Source organism: Galeopterus variegatus, unplaced genomic scaffold (genome assembly GCF_000696425.1).
Source record: "Galeopterus variegatus unplaced genomic scaffold, G_variegatus-3.0.2 Scaffold1954, whole genome shotgun sequence".
Lineage (NCBI taxonomy): Eukaryota > Metazoa > Chordata > Mammalia > Dermoptera > Cynocephalidae > Galeopterus > Galeopterus variegatus.
In genome coordinates this window covers 304,986-329,559 of record NW_007728065.1, presented here as the reverse complement: position 1 = coordinate 329,559, position 24,574 = coordinate 304,986, and the positions used below count along the sequence as shown (strand labels likewise).

The 24,574-nt window shown below is 43.2% G+C and overlaps 1 protein-coding gene across 1 annotated transcript in view; it reads right to left on the bottom strand.

The window, feature by feature from the left end:
* DENND2A (DENN/MADD domain containing 2A) overlaps positions 1–24,574 on the bottom strand; it is a 30,039-nt gene that overhangs the window by 4,688 nt on the left and 777 nt on the right. Inside the window, exons 2-4 of the mRNA XM_008579764.1 lie at positions 20,899–22,032; positions 7,552–7,679; positions 5,844–5,965 (exon numbers count right to left, since the gene is read on the bottom strand). Of these exons, the coding sequence (XP_008577986.1) occupies positions 5,844–5,965; positions 7,552–7,679; positions 20,899–22,032 (1,384 nt within the window). The remainder of the gene's footprint in view (positions 1–5,843; positions 5,966–7,551; positions 7,680–20,898; positions 22,033–24,574) is intronic.

Sequence of the window (24,574 nt, the reverse complement as noted above, 5' to 3'; positions counted from 1 at the left end):
ATTCATACAGTCGGGTAACCAGCAGTAGTTTGCCAAACCCTGAACTGTACTGTAAAAGGGAAGTCACTATAGGACCCTAAGGATGACTGTGTCAGACTTTGGTTCACAGAAGATTCCAGCTTTTGATCAGAGCACCTCATGCTTCATGTGTGCATCGGACAACTGGATTATCTTTCTTGCACAGTGCCCTGACAACAATATTCTCTATCTACCATGTCTCTATCAAGTAACCTCAGGGGCCTAGCTCTGTCACAGAGGTACACAGAATCTCCCTAATCTTATACGTATTGGGCTCACAATGGGCACAGCAAAAGATCTGTAGTGTCCAAAAGGGAAAAGCAGACAAGGACCCTCTGGGTCTGAGGTCTGACTTCCCTGTTAGAGCCTGTTGAGTTATTTCAGGAGACTGAGTGTGAAGGGCCCCGGCCAGGGGACATCTTGGTAGAGAGGAGGGGGCGGCAAGGGAGCTGTGTGCTTCCTCAGAGGGAGCTGACCTGGACTTAAGCCCGGGTTCATTAACTCTTCTTGTCTGAGAAGGGAGGCTGACAGCTAAATTCCTTCTTGTCCTTTACTGTCCCTGTCTTTACTGTCTCAAGAGACACTGACAATAGAAGACTATAGGGGTCCTTGATATAAAAGATCCCATCTCTTCCTTAGCTATCTCAACCTCATTCCTACTCTCTTTACAGAAACCTCTTGCTTATATATAAAAAAAGATAATATATGTAAATAAATGAGCATGGTTGTGTTCCAAAAAAACTTTATTCATAAAATCAGGCTACCAGCTTGATTTTACAGAGACCTCTTGTCTGTATATAAAAGATTTATATTATCTTTTTTTTTTTTTTGGTGGCTGGCCAGTGTGGGGATCGAACCCTTGAACTTGGTCTTATCGGCACCCTGCTCTAACTGAATGAGCTGACCGGCCAGCCCCTATACTATCTTTTAACTCCATTTTTCTGTGAACTCTTTGAAGTAACCCTTGTATGTCTGTAGGTATATACATATTTACATAAATACATAGATACTCCCTTAAATATACATACATACAAATATACAGAAAGGCATACAAAGACATTCCAAAAATGGGGAGGAATGGCATTATATTCAAATTATGAAACACCATGTAGGCAATAAAAACAGTTTCTTTTTTTTTTTTTTTTCCTTTTTGTCTTTTTTCGTGACCGGCAACGGATCGCAACCCTCAGTGTCGCGCCCATACCGGACCGGGACCAGCAACGGGATCGCAACCCTCGGTGTTGCGCCCGTACCTCGCTCAGCCAGTGAGCGGCCAGTCTGTGTGTGGGATCCGAACCCTTGGTGGGAGCGCCGCCGCACTCCCAAGCGGCGCACTGTAGCAGTGCGCCACCGGGCCGGCCCTAAAAACAGTTTCTAAAAAAAAATTAATGACATGGGGAAATTCTCATGGTTTATTATAAAAAAGTAGCAAAACTGTATATACAACATGATCCCAAATCTTTTTTTTAAATGTACACAACACACACACACACACACAATGAAAATTAACTAAAATGTTAACAGTAGTTAACTGGGTGTTGGGATTACATGCAATTTTAAAAAAAGACCTTTAAAACACACACTCATATATACACATATAAAAATAATACCAATCTATTATAAAAAATTAGAAAATACAGGTGAGCATAAAGAAAAAATAAAGTTCTCAAATAATGGATGAGTTTTATTTCCTTCATTATAGTTTCCAGTACTTAAAAAATTTTTACCATGAGAATGTTCTATTTTTCAGAAAAAAAGAAACATTCTAAAAAAGAACACATATCAAAAAGCATAATTCTATTTAGAAAATACAGATAAATGTGCTTTCTGTGTTGCAGATACTAGTCTAAGTAACTTATAAGTATTAATTTGATTAATCTCCATAAGATCCCTAACAGGGGTATCCTGTTATTATTTCCATTTACCAATGGAGAAACTGACGCATGAGATCCTTCACCCCAAGTCACACAGCCAGCAGGTGGCACAGGTACATTTTGAATGGGAACTGTCAGGCTCTAGAACCTACACACTTAACTAGATAGTACCTCCGGTAGACATGGCTAAGTGACACATGAGACCATGTGGGTGGGGCTATACAGGCAATCAGGGAACGATAGTCAGTGATACATTTTCCCCCTTAGATGTCAATATGTAAAAAAGAGGATCTCATGTTAACCTTTACTATAAAAATATTTATATATTGTCCTTTATTATAAAACTTAGTTTCTGCCATATTCCCTATGCTGTACAAGGTATGGGAATGGTGGGTAACATGTCATAGCAAGAAAACAGTCCCTTCTCCAGAGCTTGCATTTTGTGTTCATAAGCATCAGAATCTGATCCCAGCTCTACGTCTGCTCTTTTCTGAGGAGTTTGTCCAACTGACCCTTACTTTTCTACTGGGGCTAGGCATGATCTAATGAAATGAGCATCCCAAAGGTAGCTTAGGACCTAGCTGTGGCTGGTAGAGGAGGTCGACACAAAGGGACTGCTTCAGCAAGTTCTAAGGTCCCAGATGCATCCCAGATGCGGCAGACGCTCAATGAATATTTGATGAGCTAAACAGAGGAAGTGAAATCTGCAGCTCTCCCCCAGAAGGGGGGCAGGAACCAGATCCCCAGATGTGCGAGAACAAAGTAATGAGTGTGGACATAGGGTCCTGCTGATGACTTGCAAAGGCCCCAAACAGCCTGCAAGTATCAGTGGCAATCAGACGTGTGCATTGGAGAGTATCTTTCTTCAGGACAGCAGTATCTGGACTTGAAATTCTTATTGACATTATCACCTACTGAACTTAGCTGTTTTGGTGGCAGAGGCCCCAGGTTTTCTCTCGCCTGGCAGGACTAGGAAGAAAAGGGTTGCTAAGAATTTATTTTCTATTAGGGAGGAGTGACCCAGCTCTGAATGCAGAGCTGCTCTGGGCAGGTGTTTTTCATTGCTCCTAAGAGGCAATGCTGTTCACTCTCCACATGGGAGAAGGGGTGTGGGGAGCCAGATAGGATGTGAAGGGGGCAGACTGGGTGTGACAGCCTGCATTGTTCTTCTAAGTCAGGCTTATCCACTATGAGAAAAGAAGGATTTCCTAAATGCCGAAGACATCCATATTCCAATGAAAATACAAACAATACATTTTAAAGGTAAGTAGAAACTTTGCTAATTATTGTCATAGATGATACCCTTTTCCATATGAGGAGAGAAACAGCAGCTACTTGGCTCGGGCAAGTATTGCAGCAATTGATTTGGGTCTGTAAGAGCCACACTTCACCATGGGTTATACCTTCAACTCTTCAGGAAGCCCAGTGGGAGGAAGCTTCCCTGTATGACCATCAAGGCATGCCTCATGTAGAGACACCCCCACCTGCCAGCAAATGCAGCCCTGTGGAGCCCAGACAGGAAGATGACTGCTTTCCTTAGGCTGCTGGAAACAGGTCCTGGCAACGGGATTTACATTGACCTTTGCAGCCTGGATCGGTCTTCCTTTATTTAATTTCTTCAACTATATATAATATGACAACTATTCTAGGCCTTTTGAGAGACACAAAGAAACAGGATATATACTTTCAGACCTTGAGGAATTTATAGTCTAGCTGAGGAGATGTTTTTAAGATACGTTACATGACTTTAATCATAACTCAAATTATCAGTGTAACAGATGTCACAATGCAGTATATAGTTTGGTGCGAAATGAATGATTTAGCCCACTGAGTGTTACAGACAACAGAGGGGAAGAAGTCCTAGGGGCTAGGATGGCCTAAGAAGCTTCCTAAAGGAGGCATGATTCAGTTGAGCATTAAAGGTTGAGAAAAGAGGTCCAGGCAAGGGCCAAGGGCAGAGGTAGAAATGACCTAGCACAGAGGTTGGCAAATTATGGCCTGTGGTCCACATCTGGCCCACCACATGTTTTTGTACAAGCTTCAGGAAAAGAATAGTTTTTACATTTTTACATGGTTGAAAAAATGAATAATATTTCATGACAAGTGAAAATTGTATCAAATTAGAATTTCGGTGTCCATAAATAAAGTTTTATTGAAATCTAGCTACACTCATTTGTTTACATTGTAGTGCTTTACACTACAATGGCAGTACCAGAGACCATATGGTCCACAAAGCCTAAAATATTTACTCTCAGGCCTACAATATCAGAGGGGTAGCTGGTACGCTCTGGCTAGAGGGGAGAGATCCTATGTAGGAACCATGGAAATGAGGTAGTAATGGGTGCCCAGGGGTCTATTATGAAGGCTATTTAAAGTGAGGCTAAAGAACATGAACTCAGTCCTGTAGGCAATGGGTTGAAATAATTATCACATACATGAATACAGTTCTATCATGTATGTGCACATGGTACAAAACTCCAAAAGGTTCAAAAGGATACTCTGTATAAACAAAGTCAGTCTTCTGGCTTGACCTCCAAGTACTCAGACACTCAGACAATTTCACTAAGGGGCCCACCTATTCATTCTTAAATATACTTACAGAGATATTCTCATACACAAACATAGATGAGTTTACATATATGAATATTCTTTCATTAAAAAACCCACAAATGACGCAGGGGTGCTGAGCAGGGGAGCGTGACTGCCCTGAGCCTGGTGAGGCGCCCACTTTGGCCCAGCCAGATCTTAGGGTTCTGGACTGTGAATGCACGGAGGGCAGTGGCCTGGCCTCAGCCGCATTCTCCAAGGGACCTCAATAGGGCCCGGGCAGCCTTTGGCCTATATTCCCTTGCCTGGAAATTGGAAGATTCATTTAGGTGGATTTGTGTTTATTGGTCATTGACTGTATGCCTGGGAGTTTTTAACACAGTGGGGATTTTTTGTGTGTGAGTAGGAAGGGCCCCACCATGTAACTGCCTTTATGCCTTCCCTACCCTATTGTAAAGTAACTCAGTGTAGAAGCTTCATTTAAGATGGAGAGCATTATAACTGTTTCCAGGTGCAGAACTTGGTGGAAATTGAATGAGCATCACCCACACTGCAGGTGAAACATGGGTGCTTGAAGCATAGACTGCTGCTAGCTGAATACTACCTGGGAACACAGAGGTGACTTAAGATGTCCTTGGTGAGGATTTTGAAAATCTGATCTTCACAAGAGACTTGCTTGGGTCATTTAAAATTTCCAGGAGCTGGGCCGGCCCGTGGCTCACTCGGGAGAGTGCGGTGCTGATAACACCAAGGCCACGGGTTCGGATCCCATATACGGATGGCCGGTTCGCTCACTGGCTGAGCGTGGTGCTGACAACACCAAGTCAAGGGTTAAGATCCCCTTACCGGTCATCTTTAAATAAAAAAAAAATAAATAAATAAATAAATAAAATAAAATTTCCAGGAGCCTGACAAATACTGAAATAATTGCCTTTGGGCAGTCCATAAATATATATTTAAGACAGTGGGTATATGAATACATATATATATTTTTAAAGATGACCGGTAAGGGGATCTTAACCCTTGACTTGGTGTTGTCAGCACCACGCTCTCCCAAGTGAGCTAACCGGCCATCCCTATATAGGGATCTGAACCTGTGGCCTTGGTGTTATCAGCACCACACTCTCCCAAGTGAGCCACGAGCCGGCTCCTGAATACATATTTTTAATGTGTTTCTTTGAAAAAAAAAGAATACACAATTGTAGCACACTATAAAAATACTGTTCTACGCCATGCTTTTCAGTCTAATATCTTAGAGTTTGTTCTATGTCAGAAGCTCAATGGTATTTTACAAAGTGTTGAGCAGAGGGGTTCCGGGAGAACTAGAGAGCCAGAACTCCAGAGTGCTCAGAGCCACTGTGCTGGGGACCCCTCTCCTGTCACTGCTCCCCTGGGGGCTCATACCTTGGTGGGTGTGTCAGGGATGGAAGAGGTGGGAGAACCGGGAAAGGTCAAGACACACTTCTTCCCCAGGCAGCGACCATGTAACTCGATGTCCTCATAAGGGTTTTCCTTCATTGGCGGATCTGTGGTCAAAGGCAATGGGTCAGGAACCTGGGAACATTAAGGAAGTTTCCCTTATAGGAACATTGAAGCCAACATCTTGGCCTCTCCTGCGTTAGTCCTTGTGGGGATGTCTGTTGTTTTGCTATCCATTCACCTTCCTCTTGGTCACAGACCCTGATTTTCACTGGGTTAACTCCCTGTCTCCCCATTTGCAGCTGTATGAAATTAACTCCTTCCCAGTTTCAGAGTTTTAGCCAATCTGAATATCCCAAGTCCCTGCTTCAGTGATCAGTTCAGGGAAGGGCTCATATCCCAAGCCTAAGGCAATCTCTGCATGGCACTCCTGGGCTCCGAAGGTGAACAAGGAACCTAAGCTGGTCTAGTCAGAGTGAACCTCAGGATTTTTACTGGGACTTGCAGGACACAAGCTCTCCTCTAGTGGAAGGTGTGAATTCCAGAAAGCTGATGGCAGCCACCATGAGGACCATGGGAGAATGGAGCTAACTTAAGAGATAAGAAGTGGAGGAAGAAAAAGCCAATTCTCATCAAAGGAGCCCAACAAACTCCCTTTATATTTCAGTTGGGTTTTCTGTTCGTTGTTATTGACAGCATCCTATTATGCAGACGCTGCTGAGAGAAGTCCAGATCTCATGCACACTTTAGATTTGGGAAGCCTGCTGCTTTGGCAGGAACCCATCTCCAGCAGCCTGGACACTGCAATTCAAATAGTCTATGGTACAATTCAAATAGCCCAGCTAAGTGTATGCCCCTCCTCAAGTCTTGTGTTTCCTCTTCCCCTGGGGTTTTTTTCTGGTATTGATGAGTACATACATGCACGTGTGTGTACATCCACCCTACTTGCCCCTCACATGCATACAATATGGGTTTCTCCCTCTTACCAGCTTTTTGCCCCGCCCATCCTCCACCCTACCATAAGCAGACCCTGGTCTGAGCTCACACCTCACTGAAACTATGATCTTCCCCAAAGGTTATTGAACTCACCAAACAAACTCAGTGAATTTGAGCCCCACTTTGGAATCTCAGAGGATTCTTTAGACCTTGGCCAAAGTTACTTTTTTGCTAACAGACATTCATTTAGTCTATATTTTGATGCCCTGTCAGTGCCACATTCTTACAGTTTTTGAAAGAATACGCTGGTCTTTAGTGTTTCCTTTCATTCAGTAATCCTTGCAATTTACTGAGCATCTGTTATAAACCAGGTATTGGACAGATCATTCTCTCCAGTCCTTAAACAACCCTGCAAGGTTGCTTTCATCATGCTCATTCAGATGATGAGGATGTTCTCACACAGATGAGACAACTGAAGTTCAGAGGAGCTAACAGAGCCAAGATTCCATTGTGGATCTTGAGACTCCAGGCCTTGCGTGTCTTGCTCTGCCATGCCGCCTCCTGCCTCTCCCCGCCAGCCCCGCGTCCTCTCATGCATCCCACTGGGGCTCACCCCCCACCACACCTTCCTGCTCTCTCACTCACTTGCATGCACACATCTTCGAGTGTGTGTGTGCTTCAAGCAGCCAGCCCCATTTCCTCTCCCCCTTTCTCACAGACACACATGGACCCATACTCAGCCGCTTCGGCCTCTTACCTAGAATGTCTTCATAGACGTTCTCCTCCGATAAAGTGCGTGTGAGCCCCAACTTAGTCTGTGCATACCAGTCCACCCTGCTGTTCTCCGAGGAAGACTGCAGTAAGTCTTCAAACTCATAGGACTTTCTGGGGTGTGCAAGATGAGAGAAAAAACCAAGAACTTGAATCAAATTAAGCTGGTTCAAGAGAACACACACACACACACACACACACACACACACAGTCTTTTTCTCGGAAAAATTTCTATTATTGAAATTAACTCCTTTTTGTAAAAGGTGTGAAAGTCCATGAATAAAAGGTGAGGATTTACTTGCGAGAATGTAAATGCTATTTTGCTAAGTGAAAATAGTAAAGTATATATAAAAAACACAATCCCAAATTTGGAAACAAACAAATACATAGAAGATAAAAAGTAGGAAGGAACTGAAATACCCAGCTGCTACCTCAGGACCAACCGGTGGCTGTTGCCTTCTCTTCACTTTTACTTTTCTGGAGTTTGCAAATTTTCTACAAAGTTTACAGAGCACACGTTACTTGAACAATCAGAGGAGCAGTGAGGGCAAGTTCAGAATGGACCAGAGGCCTGGGCGCCTCCCCATTCTTCCCACCCAAGTGGTGATTATCAATACGAAACCCATATGCCAGAGAGCTGTTCAACCTTGCCGCTGAGAGCTGTGCAAACGTGGCTGGGTCTCATTCTGTGGCCTGGCCACTCTATGGCTTTCTACCATAAAACATTGTGCTGATTTTTAGAACTTTACTGAACATTTGGGAAGCCATGAGGCAGGTCATATTATGAAGCATGCAAACTTTCAGCCGTCTCCCCACTCACAGCACCTCCACCTTTTTCTCCTCTCTCTCTAGCCTTCCCCAAAGTAACCCATGATTCCCCCCGATGGGGTGGAACAGCCCTGCCCACTCAGGCTCTGGAGGTTCACTTTTTACCCCCACGCAGATTGGTTGGGCATTTCTTCTCAACATGCCTGGGCCTTCCTTGAATGGAATTTAGGTGAACATGCAATCCACCCACGTTGAACAGGGCACATTCCCGAGGTGGCCCTGATTGGGTCCTGGCCCCTCACTCCTCATACAGGGTCCAGCCAGTCACTCCCTCCTGTCACTCAGGACTCATGGCTCTTCTCATTTTGTGCACATGTGCTAGCAGTGTTTCGCACATGCCTGGTGGTAATAGCTGTAGCTGACTGCTTACAAATGTATAGTGTCTTTGTTTCTTTATCCACACTCCTGGTCTCCTTCCATCCCCTGGGGAAGACGCCCTTCTAGTGACTCTGGGTTGAAACAAACCTGAATATGGGTCCCCCATCCTTATTCACAAGCCCTTTAACCTTGGATGAACTATTTAAGTAGGCTGAAACTCAATGTCCTGATTTGTAAAATAGTAATTATTTCATAGGATTGTTCAAATAACAGAAAAGAGAATGGAAAGTGTTTATCACAGGCCTTGGCACCTCAACAAATGCTAGCTATTGCTCTTACTGTCACAGTGCTATTAATTCATTATGGAGCAACTGCTTTACGTTCAACATTTACTGTGTGAGGCACTGTGCTCAGGGTACAATAAACGAGTGACTGAAACAGTTGGTGTCCCTGCCTCACAGAGCTTACATTCTAGGGAGGAAGACAGACATTCAACCAGCACAAATGAACAGAAGCTGCGTTAAGTCCAATGAAGGAGAAGAGCAGGTTGCTACAAGCAAGAGTATCAAAAAGGACTCAATGTAGGTTGGGGGATGTGTCAGAGGAGGCCTCGCTGAGAAAGTCACTGAGACCTCAAAGATAAAAATGCCTTAGCCAGGGGAAGAGTGTTGCGAAAAGAGGGAAGGGCACGTGTGAAGGTGCTGAGGCTGCAGAGAGCTTGGGGCATTTGAGCGAACAACAGACAGACAGGCATCCAGTGAGCCCGACTGTGGGGAACAAGGCTGGAGAGTGACGAGCCGTGAGACTGCAGAGCTGGGCAGAGGTCATCTGCCTGCCTCCCAACCTTTCGGGAGTGCTTGCAGGTTAAATCTCTCCCTCTCCAGGAGCTTTCCCCCTCTTTCTTTACACATGCCCAGGTATTCCCTATCTTGAAAAACTTATTTCAATAGTGACCCTTGTAATTCTGCTATCTGACTGTCCTTGCCAAAATTTTTCAATTGGGGGGAAGAGGGAGGAGGAGCGGAGACTGCATTCTGTTTGACTATTAATTCACTGCAGCTCACTGTTTCCTTTCCTTTACCCTCTTACTCTGCTGCGGTGTACATCCCTTTTCTGAAACTGCTCCCTGAAGTCACTAGTGAGCATCTTGTAAAATCCAGCTGCCTTCTTGCCCTCTCTTTACATGATGCTGCTACCTGCCATGCTCCTCTTGAGACACTCGCTGGTCTTCTGAGTGCAGGGCAGCACTGCTCAAAATGTCACCATGCAAGAGCTGGTGTGCAAACTGTGGTACCAGTCCCCGATGACATGAGTACACCAAGAAATTGAGAATAAGTGTCTAGAAACTTTAAAAGTAATTGGACAGAATAATTCTATGAGTGTAGAATCTAAATAGTAGTTAAAAACGCTGAAGACTGTAGTCTTTTTTATTTCATTTCCCTGGTGATTCTTTATTATATGTTACAAAAGTATTGTTCTGTGAAGATTGGCAGCAGACACACACACACACACACACAGTGATGGTTCAAGCAGCCTGGTGCAATGCTGCCCTAACTCCACTTCCTGCTCTCAGACTAGCTCTTCCTTCCTGTGCCTAACTCTCTTCCTCTCTCTGGGCTGTGGGTATTCCCATGGCTTAACATTCATTTTTCCTCTTTATGCTCTACACTCCAAATCTGAATTTATCAAACCCTTTATCTCCACGCCACACTTGCTCCTTCATGAATTAGTCTTGATCAGCACTTAGGGCAGGAGCACAAAGAAATGCAGAACCAGAACTTCCCAGCTGGGTCTACATAGCCTTAAGTCAGGTCAAGAAGCTAAAACTGTCACCCATGTCCCAGGATGTCTGACTTACTAACGGAAGCCCACCCCAAAGGGAGAGGCTACCACACCATGAGCCCCTTCTTCCTCCCCTTGAGGTGTCTAGCCTCACAGCTCTAGTAGATGGAGTCTGAGGGGGTAGGCAGGTCTGAGCTGTCTTCTCTGGGATGGGAATGGGCTGTGCTGTGAGCCCACCTGTATATTTTCTAGTACAGGTTGCCATTAGCCCAGGCTGGCATTATTGAGGCAGCTGATTGGGGGTGGAGGCAGGGTCTGTGGGCCAGAGCAGAGTGAGGTTACTGGCCTGTAGTGTGCTGGACCCCTGGGTTTCCCCTGGTGAGTTACTCAGATTACCTTAGCCCTAATCTCAGCACGCATCCTGCCTACATTTGGTAGGGAAGGTACGATTGTTCATTCAACATTTATTGAATACCACTAGGCATTTCACTTGTACTAGCACATTCAAACTTCACAACAACCTTGTGAAGAATTGCTATTATTAAACACATTCATATACACGAGAAAACCGAGGCATGGAGAGGTTATAGCAATTGCTCAGGGTACACTGGGAGAAAGTGGTGGAGTCAGTGTTTGAACCCAGGAGGTCTGGTTGGAGACTGGTGTTCTTACCAACACAAGGCATTAAGTAGGGCATTTAAGGAAGGCAAGGCAGGAGGAACGCTGCATTCCCAGGCCCCACATTAAAACAGGTTGAGTTTCAAAGGTTTGTGGTTAAGGAATTTGATCTCATTTTCCATACAAAACACTGTGTGATACCCAGGCAGGCTCTCTATTTCCTTATAACATAATTAATCTATGCTACGAGGAGAAGCTATGAACCCTCATAGGGAAAAGGGGGACAATAGTGGGCCACTTCACTGGGAGCTGAGCAGTTTCTATCACAGCAGAGGGACAGGGAGGTGGCCACCGCCCATGGATAAAGCCTTGACTGCCTGGCATTCGAGCTTGGCCTTTCTTCTGATTTCAGAGAGAAAGGGGCTGCACCTGTGACTTGCTTTGCCATAGAGATGGCTCTATAATTTTGTTTTTATTTTTAGAAATATCATTTGAGGTACCTATGAAGCAGTATTTATATAGGTCGAATTTCAAAATAATAAAGTACTTATGAAATAATATCTGAATCTTTAAAATGCTTTCATAAATGCCCTAACAACAAAAGGTGTTTGCATGGTTAAAGGCTCTCCAATCCCAGCAATGGCTCACCTATTTAGAGCATGTGTAATGCAAACAAAAATCTGGATTATCTGTTGGGGTCTGTTGGGATGGGATTAGCCTTCACACAAATGATTACTGTCAGACACCCTGGGATTTCAAGACATAGTTTAAATTTTCTTTTATGATCCTTCCATATTTCCAAGAACAATATGCTAATATCAGAGGTCAGCCATACTTTGCATTTGATTCTTGACACATAAAAGGTACCATCAGCCTAAAAAGCATTAGAAATGTCCAATTTGAAAAATAACAAACTTTCTAAAAAAAGAAAACTGATGAGAAGATGGATATTCATATTGCAAAATTCATTTAATTTGCAAAAGAATTCATCAAAAAGTTTCTTAAATAGGAGCTCCATTTCTGTATTAAAGTGTTAGTTTTCAGGGGACTAATTCCTATGCTGGAAGTCTGAAAAGCAAATATTTAAATCAACATGATTTAAAGATCATGGAGGGGCCAGCCCGGTGGCGCACTGCTACAGTGCACCGCTTGGGAGCGCGGTGGCGCTCCTGCCAAGGGTTCGGATCCCACATACAGACCGGTTCCCGCTCACTGGCTGAGCAAGGTGTGGGTGCAGCACCGAGGGTTGCGATCCCGTTGCTGGTCCCGGTCCGGTACAGGCACAACACTGAGGGTTGCGATCTGTTGCCGGACATGAAAAAAGACAAAAACAAATAAATAAATAAATAAAAATAAAAAAAAAATAAAGATCATGGAGAAGCCAGAAAACTTTATGTGCCCAGTTTCTAGAACTAGTGGGAAAATAGAATTCCAGTTACAAAGTTTGATTTATCATTGTCATGTGTTGGTAACACATGTGCAAGCAATGATTTCAGGCAGGTAGTTCTTCCTAAGCATTATTTCTACAATCTACATAAAAGCATACAGGGACTTCAGTCTTCCCCTTCTGAGGTTCAGGTAGGTGACGAGGCTCCTTGAAGAGGAGAAACATCATTACACTAATCATCCCACCACTTACCTAATTATTTTCTCTAAAAATATTTTTTTTAACTTCAAAAAACGTTTTAGCACCTTTATTTACATATTAAGGTTACCTCAACTGGTTAGAGCATTGCCTTGTAACCCCAAGGTCAAGGGTTCGCATCCCCATATTAGCCAGCCACCCCCACTCCAAATAATTTTAAGAGAAAGGAAATTCCTAAAGGCTAATGAGTGATAACCACATCCAAACTGGCTTCTCTCTAGTTTTAACATTTCCAACATTCATTCCACATCTTGCCTGCACATTTAATAAGTACCTTCTGTGGGTCACACTGTGCTCAAAGCTGGTGATGCAAGGGCATGAGGTCCCCGCCTTCGGGAGTCCACAGCCTGCAGAAGGAGTGCAACCTCCTCTCAGCCGGAGTTTGCTTCCTACGCCCCCAAATTACCATTTCATATTTGGTACTTTTTAGTTTCAGAAATACTAGAATGATCTGGTTGTTCCAATGAATTTTGCTGAAAGGGGTTATAACCTCTGTAATACCTGAATTTCAACAGCCAATGCCAAATACTGTGATTTCGAGTAGTATTTTGAATGTTATTCATGACTTTTCCATATTTTTGAAATTAAAATGCTCATGTAAGATCTCATCCCATTTAGACAATGCACAAGATGAATTCTGTCCTTGTCTCAAAATTTAAAAATCCAAAATTGAACTCTGAATCCTATTGCCTCTCCCCAATGAAGCCCAGCTTCCTCTCCCAGTGCTGCCATCTCAGGAAGGCCATCTGAATGTTTATGCCTTAAACCTGGAAGTGATCCTCCAAACCACCTTCTCTCTACTGCCTACATCTAACCAGTTAACCAGAGTTCTACCTCCAAAGCATCCCTAGAACCAACCACTTTGCTCAGTCCCCACTGCAGTTACACCAGAGGGTAACCTCAAGACCTCCTCGCTGTTCCTCCTGTCCCAGCCCTTATACCCTACCCTTCCAATTTCTGTGCTGTGGCCAGGCTTAAAAATGCAAATCTGATCAGGCCATGGATTGAATGCCCCCCAAAACTTAATCCACATTATCTTTTTTTATTTTTTAAAGATGACCGGTAAGGGGATCTTAACCCTTGACTTGGTGTTGTCAGCACCACGCTCAGCCAGTGAGCGAACCGGCCATCCCTATGTGGGATCCGAACCCGGGGCCTTGGTGTTATCAGCACCGCACTCTCCCGAGTGAGCCACGCGCCGGCCCTTAATCCACATTATGACAGTGTTAAAAGGGTAGGAAATCCTATTATGGTAATTGAAAAGTGGGGCCTTGAGGGGGTGATTAGATTGTGAGGATCACGCCTTAGTAAATGGATTAATAAATTGTTGGTTTAATGGTGGTCATGGTTGTGGTTCTGAGGGCTTTATTTATTTATTTATTTTAAAAAAGATGATTGGTAAGGGGATCTCAACCCTTGGCTTGGTGTTGTCAACACCGCACTCTCCCGAGTGAGCCACGGGCTGGCCCTGAGGGCTTTAAAAGGAGAGCTTGTGGGCCGAGCCCGTGGCGTACTCGGGTGTGCAGCAGTGCTCCCGCCACCGGTTCAGATCCTATATATAGGGATGGCCGGTGCGCTCACTGGCTGAGTGCGGTGCAGCCGGTCTCAAAAAAAGGACAAAAAAAATAAAATAAAATAAAATAAAAGGAGAGCTTGTGAGAAGTTCTGTCTCTGCTCTGTCATCTGCCGCATGATACCCTGCGTTGCTGTCCCCATCCACCAAAGAAGGCCTTCAGTAGATGTGTTCTCTGGACTTTGGACTTCCTAGTCTCTGAAACTGTAAGCAATAAATAGTGTTTCTTTACAAACTACCCAGTTTCAGTTATTTATGCTATAAGTAACAAAAACAGACTGATACAGATTGTGTCTCCCCCACTTCTTAAAAACTTTCAAATGCTCCCCATTGCTTTTAGGTAACCCACCCAAATCCTTACCTTGTCCACAGAGCTCTTCCAGAGCTGGCTCCAGAAGACCTCTAGGCCTCATCTCACACCTTTCCTGACCCCTCTGGCCAGACCCCTGCCTTTTAGTTCCTCCAGCACACTAAAGTCTTTCCTGCTGCAGGACCTTCACCAGTTCATTTACTCAAACTGAACACCCATCCTCCACCCTCCTCCCAGCCTGTGTGTCACTTCCTGTCCAGCCTACCCTGTTCCCTGATAGGCTAGACACCCCTCTGCACATTCCTGTAGTGCTCTGGGCATCTTCACAGCACTGAGCAGTTGTAATTACATAACTAGTGTGTAGTCCTAACTATTAGAGTCTGTAAGTTCCATGAGGGCAGGGTCTCAGTCTATCTTGTTCATTACTATATTCCAATATCTAACACTAAATAGGTCCACAGCAAATATTTGTTGTTTGAGCAACTGAATGAATACTTTTTTTTGTTTTAAGGCTACATATAAGTTCCATGAATTAAAATTTTAAAAGTTGGTCTTAGAGGACACACTTACAGCTTACAATTTACCCCTACTTTGGGGTAATAAAATAAATAAAGCAGCTGTATTCTTGAGTTAGTTCTTAGTCAGTTGTTTTGAATACATTTCCCCCAGAATTATTTTCGGCTATGGGTTAGTACACTTGGATGGCCTGGGACCTAGCCACCACTGAAAACACTATTCAGATAGGCTAGAAACCTGAGATGCATGCTCTGTCCTCCCTCACCCACCTCCAGCATGGAGTCTCTTTTTGCCTGTCCATCTCGAGGGGCCATGGGCAGCTCTTCCCATGTCCCGCCACTCCCCAGGGAAAAGCATTCAGACCACCAGGTGTTCAGAGCATGGGGCTAAGTAGGAGTGGGCTTCCATTAGCTCTTAGATTGCATTCCGTCATCAGAGAATTTCCTCCACTGGTACTATGACTACTCATGCTGGGTTTCTGCTTTTTTTGCCCTGGATCCAAAATAGAAATGTTAGAAGAAAAAAACTATCTCTGTCCACCATTGTGTCTAAAATCCAAGGATTTCCACCTTCGGATGAGAAATAAGACATGACAACCACTGTTGTAAGAAAGAATAGCAACCAGCATCCCCTCGTTTTCCAGTGCAACTACTATTGAAATAAACAATTTTACTGAATCAAGTTAGCAGAAGCTTTCAAAGTAACTTTTACTTTAAACTTCAAATTAATCAAGCAATTCTCTCCTTTGGAGATTTCAAACATTTCATTTTTAGACACAGTAATTCACAGTTGCCTCATGGATATCATGTTGACCAAGACAGACTCATAGTGACAGAGACAGACCACAGTGTGCCTGGTAGGTTAACTGCCTAGCCAGAGAGCTGTGGAGATCCCTGTCAGTGCTACAGAAGATGCAAATTATGGAATCAATAGCAGTATGATTTGGCAGTCATAGAATGACTGAGGTTTCATGTCCTCTAAAAGTTCTGAAAGTCTTACACTAAACAAAGCCCCAAGGAAAGGTTGAATCCGTATGATGCCAAAACAATCAGTTGAAAAGTTGAGATTTTGGACAACGTAGTTATTTGGTTTCATAAAGAGCTAAAAACTCTGTCGCATGATCAAATTAAACTAAAACTTAAAAATCTGAATTCAAGTTAAAACATTTTGAGTATGTAGATACATGTAAATTCAGGATGCTGCTTATACTTTAAAAATAATAACTTTTCTTGTTAAACGTCGGCCTTAAGGCAATCCTGCCAAAGTTATTAAATGTATGCCATAAAACATACATAACCAAGTTAATGTTACTGTAGGAACCTTATCTTTGGAATTTCCTGACATTTGAGGGTTTCTCATTTTCCATTTTAGGATTGAAGGCATAAGTCCTTGCATTTAATTTCCTGGGGCTTTAGAGAAATGAAGAAAGAAGGGAGCAGAAAAGGAAGAAAGAGAGAGGGAGAAAGGAAGGGGACAGAAAAGGAAAAAAAGGGGAGGGAAAAATAGGAAGAGAGAAAGAAAAGAAAAAAATAAATTTTCTTAACCTGTGGATCTGAATTCACTGGTTTGGCTCTTGACAAGGTGGACTAATTGGCCTATGAAAATAAGCTGAATATGTTCTCTAAAGCACACAGCCTGGCCACGTAACTTGAAACCCTCATAACCTCAAAATCCTTAATCATTTCTTTATTCAACCTTGGCTTGGCTTTCCTGCCTCAGAGAGGGTCGGTAAGTCTGCCAAAATCATGGTCGAGCCTTTTTTTTTTTTAGGAGATAGGACCATAATAAAGTGTATACTTTATTTTTGAAGAGTAGAAAGAGAACATCTTGCCCTAATCTCTTCCATTGTACTATTTTAAACAAAATGAAAAACCCAAAGCCAAAATTCTTAAAACGCAGCTGATGCAACCATATTCAAACTGGCTAAGAAAAATTTCACCTTTGGACTGGAATTAAGTAACATTAGTGGTTATAAAGAAAATGCTGGAAGACTGAAAAGAGCAGATGGTAGCTAAAGAGAAAAGATAACAGCAATAACTGTTCACCAGGTTGATCTTTCTGCACAATGATGACACAGATGGAAGCCTCCAATTTCTCAGAGCCAGCCTGCCCCTGGGAGAGTGGGGCGTTTTTGGAGAAACAGCCCAGAAGGGGTGTGGAAGGACTGCTGTTGGAAAGCATTGGGACAGGAGCAGAAAAGTCATGAGAGCATTCAGAGACCTGGGCTTTGGCACTGGTGTGGAAAAGCACTTACAACTGGAGATGGATTAAAACTTTCTCAGAGTATGAAGAAGGAAGACTCTAAATTCTTCTACAGATCTCACATAACATACCAAAGCTTTAAGATAGTACAATAAAAGCCAAGTACAGAACAGTCTCACTTAGTACAAAAATCTTAAAATAGTAGCAAATAAAATTCAGAAGCACATTAGAAGAATAATAAACCAGGACCAAATGGGAGTTCATCCCCAAAATGTAAGGACAGGTTAATATTAGGATATAAATTCACTATTAATGGGTCAAAGAACCACATGATCATAAAAAATTGCCAAAAAGTACTTTGACAAAATCTAACATCCAATCCTAATTTTTAAAACTCTTAGTAAGAAAAGAAGTACAAATGACACTAACTTGATAGCATAAAAACATATCTCAAGAGTGCTTGAGAGTTTGGTTAGAGTGCGATGTTGTAACACCACTGTCAGTCAAGGGTTTGCATCCCCATACTGGCCAGACACCAAAACAAAACAAAATAAAAAGAGTGCTTGAGAGTAAAACACTAGAAGGCTTAACATTAAAGTGAGTGGTGAGATAAACACGCCCTCCGCCACGGGCACTATGATTTAACACTGTTCTGAAAGTGTTAGCCAGTGCTATGCGGTAAGAGTAGTGGGAGGTATAAATTAAAAAGAAAAAGGTACATGATAATTCTTTGCAGACAAAATGATAATTAAACAGAGTAGAGCAGAAAAAATATATAAATGGGTGTGTTCTTTTGTGTGTGTGTGTTTTTTTTTTTTTGGTGGCTGGCTGGTACTGTATTGAACCCTGGACCTTGGTATTATTAGCACTACACTCTAACCAACTGAGCTAACCAGCCAGCTCAGGAGAAATAATATATAACAGCTAATGTTTATTGAGCACTCACTATATGCCAGGCTCTGTTCTAAATTAATGTTTACATATATTAACTCATTTTAATCTTCAAAATAATCCTATGAAGTGATTACTATAATTACTACCACTGATGACAAAACACAAATTTAGAGGCTTGTCCAATGTCACACAGCTAGGAAGTAGCAGAACAAGTACTCTGGTTCTAGGCTATATACTCCTCTCTAAGGCTATATACTGCTTATCACAGCAACCTAAGTGTCTATCAGTAAGGAGATAACTAAATAAAAAATGGTTTATCCACATGATGTAAAGAATGAGGCAGTTAAAGAAGGAAGGTGGTAACATTAAAAGATCTCAATGATTTACTAAGTAAAAAACAGTATATACTCTTACAGCATAATTTCATTTTTAAAAGGATATAATATAGAGCTGACTGGTTGGCTCAGTTAGTTAGAGTATAACCTTATAACACTAAGGGAGACAAAGAAACAGAAATACCACATGTTCTTATTCATTAACTGGCTGCTAGGGAGGGAAGGAGGGAGGGAGGGAGGGAGGGAAGGAAGGAAGGAAGGGAAGGAAGGAAGGAAGGAAGGAAGGAAGGAAGGAAGGAAGGAAGGAAGGAAGGAAGGAAGGAAGGAAGGAAGGAAAGACCGCAACAATACATGGAACTTTCAGAAGGAGAGAACAAACCTAAGAATACTAGAGACGGAGACGGAGGGAGGGAGGGGGTTTGGAAAGTGATAGGTCAGACGAAAGGCACAAAGAAATATTATGATTTGTAAGAATGAATATGCTAGTAGTAAAAAAGAAAAAACACACACTAAGGTCATGGGTTGAGATTCTCATACTGGCCAGCCATCACTGCTCCACGCCCCCCCCAAAAAACCCAGAAAAAACACGCCCCCCCAAAAAGATGTTTTATCTATCTATCTATCTATCTATCTATCTATCTATCTATCTATCTATCCACACACACACATATACACATGCACGTACATATAAAATTCTAGAATATGCAAACTCTTTTCCCCTGGAAGAGAATATAAGAAATGTGTATTTGAAGCCAAACGCGTTATCTAATTTATGTTTTTAGAAGACTCCTCTGGCTGCTGAGAGAGGAATATACTGAGGGTGGGAAGTGGATCCAAGATGATCGGGGAAGTAGCAGTGGAGGAGATGAAGTCAGATTTGGGGTGAAGTTTTAACACCAGAAGAGAAGGACTTGCTAATGAATTAGAAGGAGGTATGTGAAAAAGAGAGAAATCAGAGATGACTCCTAGGTTTTTGGCCTAAGCAACTAAATGAAGGGTGATGCCATTTAATAAGATGACAATTATTTTGGGAGGAGATAATGGGGCCTGGATATAAGTTTAGACATGTTAAGTACCTACTATTAGCCAACCGAATGGAGATCCAAGCAGGAGATGGCTTATACAAACTGGAAGCTGGGAGAGGGAATCGGGGGTGGAGATCTAAATTTGGGGATCATAAGCATGTACTTGACACTGAATGCCATGGTACTGGATGAGATCTTATAGGGGGTGAGTGTAAATGAAGGAGAGGAGTCACTGGTCTGATCCCAGGTTGGGGTGGGGACGGGCCAGGAAAAGGGTGTTATTCTGACATGTAGGAAGAGAGGAGCATGGAACTGAGTAAAGCCATGAAGCAGGACTAGCAGGAAAGTGGGTGGCCTAGAAGCCGAGTGAAGACAGTGTTTCAAGATGGAGCAAGTCAACAGCTGTCCTTCAAATACTAAGAGAGGCCAATTAAGAAGACAACAGAGAAATGGCCATTGGATTTAGCAAGATAGAGGCTGTTGGTTGCCTTGGACAAGAGTAGCTTCAGGATGAGTGGCAAAAGTCCAACTGGAGTGGGCCAAGAAAAAGCAGGAGTTGAAGACGTGATGAAAGAAAACATAGACAATTGTCTTGGGGAGTCTTGCTCTAAAGCTGGTTTCTAGATTAGTGAGTATCAAACCATTAGCCCATTATGGAAATGGACTAGGGATTAAGTTTCAAAGCAGAAAAGAAATTGTTTTCAAAGCACAGATTTTATTTTAAAGCATTAACATGCTTCATTTTTAAATGTTATTTTAATACTATAAAATAGTCACAGTACATGCATCTACATATATAAATGAGGAAATTGAAGCTTTGAGAGGTGAAGCATCTTGTTTAAGGTCACACAGACAGTGATAGGGCCAAGGAAGACCAGGCAATGTGTTTCTAAAGCCATACCCAGAAAAAACATGAAAAGAAGAGCCAGGAAAGATTCCAGCACTAGTTGTTACCAGGCATGAACAGTTAGTAGATTGTCCGTTAACACAGTTCTTGATTTAACTCTTGGTTACTGACCCAACGATAGGTCCTTATCATATTGAAAGGGTAATTTTTAAAAGCAAATACTGTTTTTTGAGACTGAGAACAAACCCAAAACACATGCATCAGTTATCACATTTCCAGGTTAATCAACAAACTATCTTAAGCAATGAATAATCTTGACTTCAAGAGTCCTCAGTTTAATAAGAAAAATCAACTAGGCTGAGGAAGCTGGTTTTGATGGGGCATCAACTCCTCAAGCACAGTATCATGCTGCTGCTGCTGCCTGGCCAGCTGGCACCTACCTGTGGTCAGCACTGGACTTCTGTCTTCCGTTCCACAGTCTTCTGTTCACAGAGGAAGGCGGGGGAGAGGAGGGCAGGGGCGGGGGAGGCAGAGAGGGCAGAGGAGGCAGGTTTCTCTTCTCTCTCCTGAAGCCGATGCCTGGGTGTCCGTCCTTGTCCCCTTCCCCAGCATGTTTGAATGTTCTCCGGGGTTTTGGCAGGGGGTTGATGAAGGGCTTTGGGGGGGACCCCTCCGAGCCCCTGTACACGCTCTCCAGGCTCTGGTCCCAGGGCCTCCCGCACGAGCCTTTCCTTTCCCCCGCAGCCTCAGGGGCGGGCTCCCTGCCTTCCAGGTCCAAGTGGGGGACCCTCCGGCTGCCTTCTGAGCCACTCCCCGCTCCGGGGTTCTCAGGAAGGGCAGGCCCCTCCTCTGCCTTGTCAGGCAGGCAGTGTGGGGAGTAACAAGTCCCTGGCAACTGGGGGTCCAGCCCTGCCAGCCCGTCCTTCAAAGCCTGCTCTAGCTTCTTGACCTGCTTGAGCACCGAGAGGTTGTCGCTGGGAAAGCGCTGTCTGCCGAGCCGTGGCTCCCAGCCTCTGCCCACGCTGGCCTCCAGCTCCCTGGCCGGGGGGCGTGGGTCTCGCCTCCGCTCTGCGTCCTGCCCCCCGACATCCACCACCCCTTTATTCCTGCCGTTCTCCAAGCACTCTGCGTCTAGCCTTGCTCCGGGCTTCGCCTCTGCCAGCTGCGTCCTCACCCCATCGCCACCGCTCGTCCTGTCCCTCACACAGGACGCCCGGCAATCCTCGGGCGCATCTGCCCTCCTGCCCGGTGCAGGAGCCGGCAGTTCCTTCTTCCCCTCCCATTCCCATATCTTGTCCTTGATGCTGAGGGCGCACGGGCGGGGCTTCTGAGCACCGCCGAGCTGCTTCCTCCTGGCCCTGCTGGCTTCTGTGGCCCCGAGGTCTGCAGCTGCGCCACTGACAACCCCATGTGAGCTGAACATGTCCACTCTAGACTCCAGCATGAGGTGACTGAGGCTTTCCAGTGGGCTCCTTCTGAAGGGTGACTCCTGGTCAGTCTCTAGGGAAGAATCGGAGAGCCGAAGCAACTGCCTTGGAGGGTCTTCCCCGGCCTTCGGACCTTCCACCTTGACCCTGAACCAGAAAGATGAACACCAGGTAAGGGATTCTTCCTTATCGTTCTTGGCTGGTCATAGAGATTTGCTAGAACTTAGATATAAATGTTATATGCTAGTTGCAAACCACAGTTGCTGAAACCATCATTTTAAAAATTCACATTTTGTTTTTCCTAGGGAGATAGCATGGTAGAATGAAAGCAACAATCAGGTTTTGGAATCCAATAGACTTGGGTTGAAAGTCCTAACTCAACCACTGACCAGCTGTGTGACCCTGGGCAAGTTGTTTAAGTCCTCTAAACCTCAGTTTCTTCCTCCACAAATCGAGGATAGTAATAACAAGTATCTAACAGCATGGCTGTAAACGTCTAATGAGCCAGCCCACATAAAGTATCTAGCAAGTTGTGAGCATACAATAAATGGTGGCTATCATTATTATTAGTTTTTTTCCCTGATGAAAATAGGGGTAATTTCATGAGGTAAAAGATTATATAGTCTACGTTTTCCCTGCTTTTATTATCCATGGGCAGTTCTTTGCAATGATTATTTCAAAATTAAAACAACGTCGCAAGTCATGAAGTTTTTGCTAATTCTGATCTTGATAAATTGTCCTGATTTGAGTAGGTAGAGCCACAATGACTGGGTGCATTTGAACTGAACCTACTCTGGAATGTGAGCCCTACTAGAGCAAACTCTCCACGAGGGCAGGGATTGTCTTGTAATTTTGGCCTGTTGTGACTACTGCTACATCCCTTACATGTGGAACAATGCCTGGCAAAGTAGGAGGTGGATAAAATATCTGTTGCACGAATGCATGTGTGAATAAACAGGCAGATTCAGATTTCAAACTGCCCAATATAGTAGCCACTAGCCACAGTGGCTATTTAAACTTAAATCCAATTAAATTAAAGCTTCAGTTCCTTAGGTGCACCAGTGACACGCCAAGTACTCAGTAGTCTCATGTAGCTCATGGTTACTGTATTAAATGGAGCAGTAGAATATTTCCACCATTGCACAAAGTTCTGGCCTAGAATATACACATGAGAATATATGCCTCCAAATGTGATTTTAGGAGATTAGATAGTGCCATAAAGAAGCTAATAATTATTCTAAAAGAAAAACATTTTTAAGCTAGTCTAATAAGAATGAGAGTATCTGTTTTGAAATACAAAACATTCTTCCATCAGCAAAGGTTATGACTGAGGACGGTGACATAAAATGTGCTAAGATTAGGGGCCAGCCCGTGGCTCACTCAGGAGAGTGTGGTGCTGCTAACACCAAGGCCACAGGTTCGGATCCCATATAGGGATGGCCGGTTAGCTCACTTCAGAGAGCGTGGTGCTGACAACACCAAGTCAAGGGTTAAGATCCCCTTACCGGCCATCTTTAAAAAAAAAAAAAAATGTGCTAAGATTAGCACATATGCATGGACCAACCTTATGGTGCTCATTTTGTGAATATACAGACCTGACTATATAGGAATTCTTTTTTTTTTTTTTAAATATGACCGGTAAGGGGATCTTAACCCTTGACTTGGTGTTGTCAGCACCACGCTCTCCCAAGTGAGCTAACCAGCCATCCCTATATAGGGATCCAAACCCATGGCCTTGGTGTTATCAGCACTGCACTCTCACAAGTGAGCCACGGGCCAGTCCTTATATAGGAATTCTGAACACTCCAGTTAAGGTTCACAGTGACAGATGAATAATTAGCAATTTCATGTATCCTATTACTATTTAGCTTTCTATTCCAAAGATTCATGGCTGTTTCGGTAAAGACTTCTTCAAGTGTGACATTAGCACATAAATTATGCTGCTGTTCTTGGTTGCGCAGCATAAATTAGAAACTTGTGCAAAAGCAATTTTTTTTAAAACACATTTTCCTATGTTCAATATGATTATCAAAGCAGAATTCGTTATTTAAATAAACAATTAGGATTCATAATAGAGTGCTTACAAAAGAGAGAAAAAAATTAAAATTGTCCTGTAACCACTGAAGACACTAGCATGAATTCAGATTTCAGTCAGAATCGGAATCAGTTTGTTGCTCTTTTACTGAGGATTCAAAAAGCAGAAGTTATAGTCCTTGCTCTCACAGTGCCAAAAGCAAGATGAAGAGAGAGGACAGACACATAAGAACGTGACAGTCCAGCTCAGCACATACTTTGTGCCAACTGATGACATAACATATAATCATTAATATCATATGTATCATTGGGCAATATTGCACAGCATTTAAATTCATGGGCTTTGGAGTCAGAGGGACTATGGCTTGAGTCCTGACTCCATTTTTTTGTCTTAAAATGAGAGCCCTATCTCCCTTCTCTAGACTGGAACTTTATGAGTACAGAGGCCAAATTTATCTTGTTCATTGTGCCTGATACATAATAGGTAGTCAATAAATATTTATTAAATGAATAAATGAATAGATAAGTTAACATATGTAATGTGCCCAGAGTATAGCATACATTATAAATCTTGATATCAATAAATGGTAACTAATGTTACTGTAATTATTAGAATTATTGTCTAACATCCCAAACACCTGGAGGACTTCACAGT